This window comes from Mandrillus leucophaeus, unplaced genomic scaffold (assembly GCF_000951045.1).
Source record: "Mandrillus leucophaeus isolate KB7577 unplaced genomic scaffold, Mleu.le_1.0 Scaffold151, whole genome shotgun sequence".
Classification (NCBI taxonomy): Eukaryota; Metazoa; Chordata; class Mammalia; order Primates; family Cercopithecidae; genus Mandrillus; species Mandrillus leucophaeus.
In genome coordinates this window covers 2087588-2091739 of record NW_012101488.1, presented here as the reverse complement: position 1 = coordinate 2091739, position 4152 = coordinate 2087588, and the positions used below count along the sequence as shown (strand labels likewise).

The 4152-nt window shown below is 52.8% G+C and overlaps 1 protein-coding gene across 1 annotated transcript in view; it reads right to left on the bottom strand.

Moving 5' to 3' along the window:
* Positions 1-4152, bottom strand: part of LOC105535901 — a 26247-nt gene that overhangs the window by 4051 nt on the left and 18044 nt on the right. Inside the window, exon 5 of the mRNA XM_011975156.1 lies at positions 2484-2745. Coding sequence (XP_011830546.1) covers positions 2484-2745 — 262 coding nt within the window. The remainder of the gene's footprint in view (positions 1-2483; positions 2746-4152) is intronic.

The following is a 4152-nucleotide window of genomic DNA, read 5'->3' as shown; positions in this document are numbered from 1 at the left end:
ATAATGAGGTTCATCTCTCAAACCATGGTTCCAGGCATTTCCTGGGATGGCTCAAGGCAGGTAGAGGCCTAGACACTGGTGGGAGAAAGCAGGTTTCTTGGGTCAGGATTAGGGTTGGGTCCCGAGGAGAGAGGAGTCCAGCCAACCCTCCTTGGCCTGAGCCTGGTCTCTCAGGTGGCTGAGTCAGGCCCGGGGTGAGACAGTGGAGGGAGATCATGACAGCACAGGGGGCTCTCAGAGGCTGGGAAGCGGGGAGGGCGGTCAGGGCCAGTCCAGTGCTCCTGTCCCTGCTTCTTCTCCAGGTGTCAAAAAAGCCTTTGCACACAGCGCTGTCCAATCCCTCCACCAGCCCCATGGAGTCCCCCACCCTATCCCATCCACTGTCTGGGGACAGGTCTGTCTTTGGCACTGGAGGCCAGCTCTGTCTTTGTAGAACTGATCCTCAGGGTTTGGAACTTGAACTCTGCCCATAGTGAAAGGAGGTTCTGTTTCTCTGGCGAGTAAGTGCAAGATCCTGACCTCAGACAGACATTTAATTCTCCCATCCCACTTTCTAATCCATCCAAGCAGGACACGGTCTGAGGACCAACAGACACAGGCTGGACCAGAGCCCGGGTTTCCTGAACTCCAGTCCACTCCAGTCCACATGCCTCCAACTGCCGCCCCACCCCGCCTCCGCTGGCCCAGCCCCTCTGGAAAGGGGAGGCAGGCCTTGGTCACAGATATCCCTCGATGAGACCCAAAATCTGACATTCCCAGGGTTCCTCGGTGGGGCTGGCAGAGCTGGGCTCCTGGAATGTGAAACCCCAGGGGCCTTGATATTTCCCGCTCTCAAAGGCTCTCTCTTCACTTGCCCTTTTGTCCCGGAATAAATACGACGACTCTTCCACCTGGCATCTTTGTGGTGTTAGTTCCATCTGGCCTCAAGGAGTCCCTCCCAGGGGATAGGCAGGAATGGGGTGGCATCGCACGTGTATAGAGGAGGGACGGAAGCTCTCCAGCCTGGACATCTCTCTTTGCTGGCTGAGGAAGCTGTGTCACTCACTTTCTCCAAGCATAGTTATCAGAAATGAAGGGGCTGATCTCTCTCTCCCTGCAAAGGGGCTTTGGTGACCAAAGACTGGATGGTGTCAACCTGGTGATCAAAATGGTCAGAATCTAATTTAAAGAGAGTTTATTCCAGCACAAATGTTGAGGACAGCCCATCCAGAAACAGCCATGGTTTCATTTCTATATATGAAACTGCCTTGTAGTGAAACTACATGACTGTGGTAAGCCAGATACTGTGGTAAGCTACATACTGGGTAGAATTTATTTTTTTTTCCAGTGACACAAAGTCAACAAGAACGAAGAAGTGGCAGGGTATGGTGGCTCATGCCTGTAATCCCAGCACTTAGGGAGGCCAAGGAGGAATAATTGCTTGAGGTCAGGAGTTCCAGACCAGCCTGGACAACATGGTAAAATCCAGTCTTTACAACAAAAAAAATTTAACTGCTTGGCATGGTGGCATGCACCTGTGTTCCCAACTACTTGGGAGGCTGTGGCAGGAGGATCGCTTGAGCTCAAGAGTTCCAGGCTGCAATTAGCCATGATCAGACTGACCACTGCAATCCAGCCTGGGCAGCAGAGTGAGACCCTGAAAAAAAAGGAAGGAAGGAGGGAAAGAAAGAAAAAAGAAAGAAGAAAGGAAGGAAGGAGAAGCGAAGAGAAGGGAAGGGAAGAGAAAGGAAGGGAAGGGAAGGGAAGGGAAGGGAAGGGAAGGGAAGGGAAGAAGGGAAGGTGTCGGGTGTGGTGGCTCACACTTGTAATCCCAGTACTTTGGGAGGCCAATGCAGGCAGGTCACTTAAGCTCAGGAGTTCAAGACCAGCCTGGGCAACATGGCAAAATCCCATCTGTGATGCGGGGAGGGCAGCCAGGGCCAGTCCAGGGCTCCTGTCCCGGCCGGGCACAATGACTCACACCTCTAATCCCAGGACTTTGGGAAGATGAGAAGAGAGGATTGTTTGAGCCCAAGAGTTTAAGAACCAGCCTGAACAACATGGTGAAACCCTGTCTGTACAAAAAATACAAAAATTAGCTGGGCACAGTGGTGCTCACCTGTGGTCCCAGCTACTCTGGAGGCTGAGGTGTGAGGATCGCTTGAGTCTGGGAGGTTGAGGCTGCAGTGAGCTGTGACTGAGCCACTGCCCTCCAGTCTGAGCTGACACTGAAGAGAGAGACTCTGAACAAGCCAGAGATGGGGGAGAGGCTGAACAGTGCAGAAAGGAGGCCAGGAGAGCCAGGAAGAGAGGCCAGCAATGTTGAGAGAGTGAGGTTGTGAGAGGAAAATAAAAACGAAGGGAGGAAGAAACACAGCTGTAGGGAAAGGGGGAGGTGGATTGACTAGAGGCAGGACAGACACAGAGAACGGGGGCTCTACTCAGGGCAGAACAGGCATGCAGCCCCCTGCACCCACAATCTCATGGAGGAGACAGGACCTCACCTGTGACAAAACCTGTCATCTGAGGTCAGGGTCAAGGAGCACTTCTGGCCTTTCATCTTCACCATGAGGGCCGCCTGGGGACTGAGGGACCAGGGGCAGCACTTCTCGAAGCAGACTCTGAAGGTGCAGTTTCCACACCTCTGGGTCCCGTCCAAGGGCAAGACGGCATTGTCATAGTAACAGTGCTGCAGGGGATCACAGAACGTGTCCCCACATCTTGCCTGTGGCTGGCACAGCATCAGATAAGCACCCATGGGGGCCACTGGAGGGGACAGAGCTGGTGAGGTCCAGGTGGAAGGGCAGGAGGGCGCCAGCCTGGGATCTCCTGGGAGCCACGCCCCTCCCTCAGCTTCCCAGTTCTTCCTGGGCTCACCTGGGGGCTCCATGTGATCAGAGAAGGCTGAGGATGCAGAGAGAGGCCAAGACGGCTGTGGGAGAAGGAAGAGGGGGGCTCCTGAGGAGACCACGAGCCATCTTTGGGACCCCAGCCTGTGGCAGGAGTGGGTCCAAGGGGGTCTCTGTGTCCTGACTGGAGCTTGAGGAAGGGCTAGAAGGTGATCTCAGGCCAGGCGCAGTCTCCCCATGCTCAAGGGTCCAGTCTATCTGCCTGCTGAGCACAGACGTGTGAGTTACCCCCCTATCGAGGTCAACCGAGCCTGGCCCAGATCAACAGACTCATGAGATGACCTATGGACTCAGGAGCAATCATGATGTGGTTGTTCCATTGCACTGAATGTAGAGTCTTTGATTCTGCAGCACCAGCAAACTGACACATAACACTGTTTAACTTTGGGTTCTGGGCTTTGGGGTCCCTGCAGAGTTCCTGATTTCAGCCCCCAAGGGCTCATTCACAAATTTATTACTCAGATCCTACCCTGTCAACTCAGGACGTGTTACTGAGACATTTCCCAGTGTGGGAGGCAAGCCACCCAGGTGCCGAGGCAAGAGACCGAGGGCATGAGCTGTTCCAGTATAATAAAGAAAACATATAAAATAAGAATAGTTATACTAGATATACATCATAGATATGATTACATATGAACATTATTAATCATTAGTATGTAGCAATTACTCTTTATTCCAATGTTATAATAATCTTCGCTCTACAATTATAACTTAGGAGAAACAAGGCCATACAGAGACAGGAGCTGAAGGGACATGCTGAGAAGTGACCAGAAGACGTGTGAGCCTTCTGTTATGCCTGGACAGGGCCACTAGAGGGCTCCTTAGTCTAGTGGTAATGCCAGTACCTGGGAAGATGCCCGTTACCTAGTGGACCTTGGTCTAGCGGTAGCGTCAGTGCCTAGGAAAAGCACCCCCTACTTAGCAGACTGGGAAAGGGAGTCACAGAAGACTCTGCTCCACCACCTCTTGTGGAAGATTTATCTGGAGGCCTGTCCCCTTGTGGGATGCTGTGCTTCAGCAGTCAGGCTCCTGGTGCACTTTCATGTTCCATCCTGTACACCTGGCTCTGCCTTCTAGATAGCAGTAGCAGAATTAGTGAAAGTACTGAAAGTCTCTGAAATGCAAAAATAATGGCATAAGCTGTCTCCTCTCTCTCTCCCCCTGCCTCGGCTACCAAACAGGGAAGGGCCCCCTGTCCAGTGGACATGTGACCCACGTGACCTTACCTATCATTGGAGATGGCTCACACTCCTTATCCTGCCCC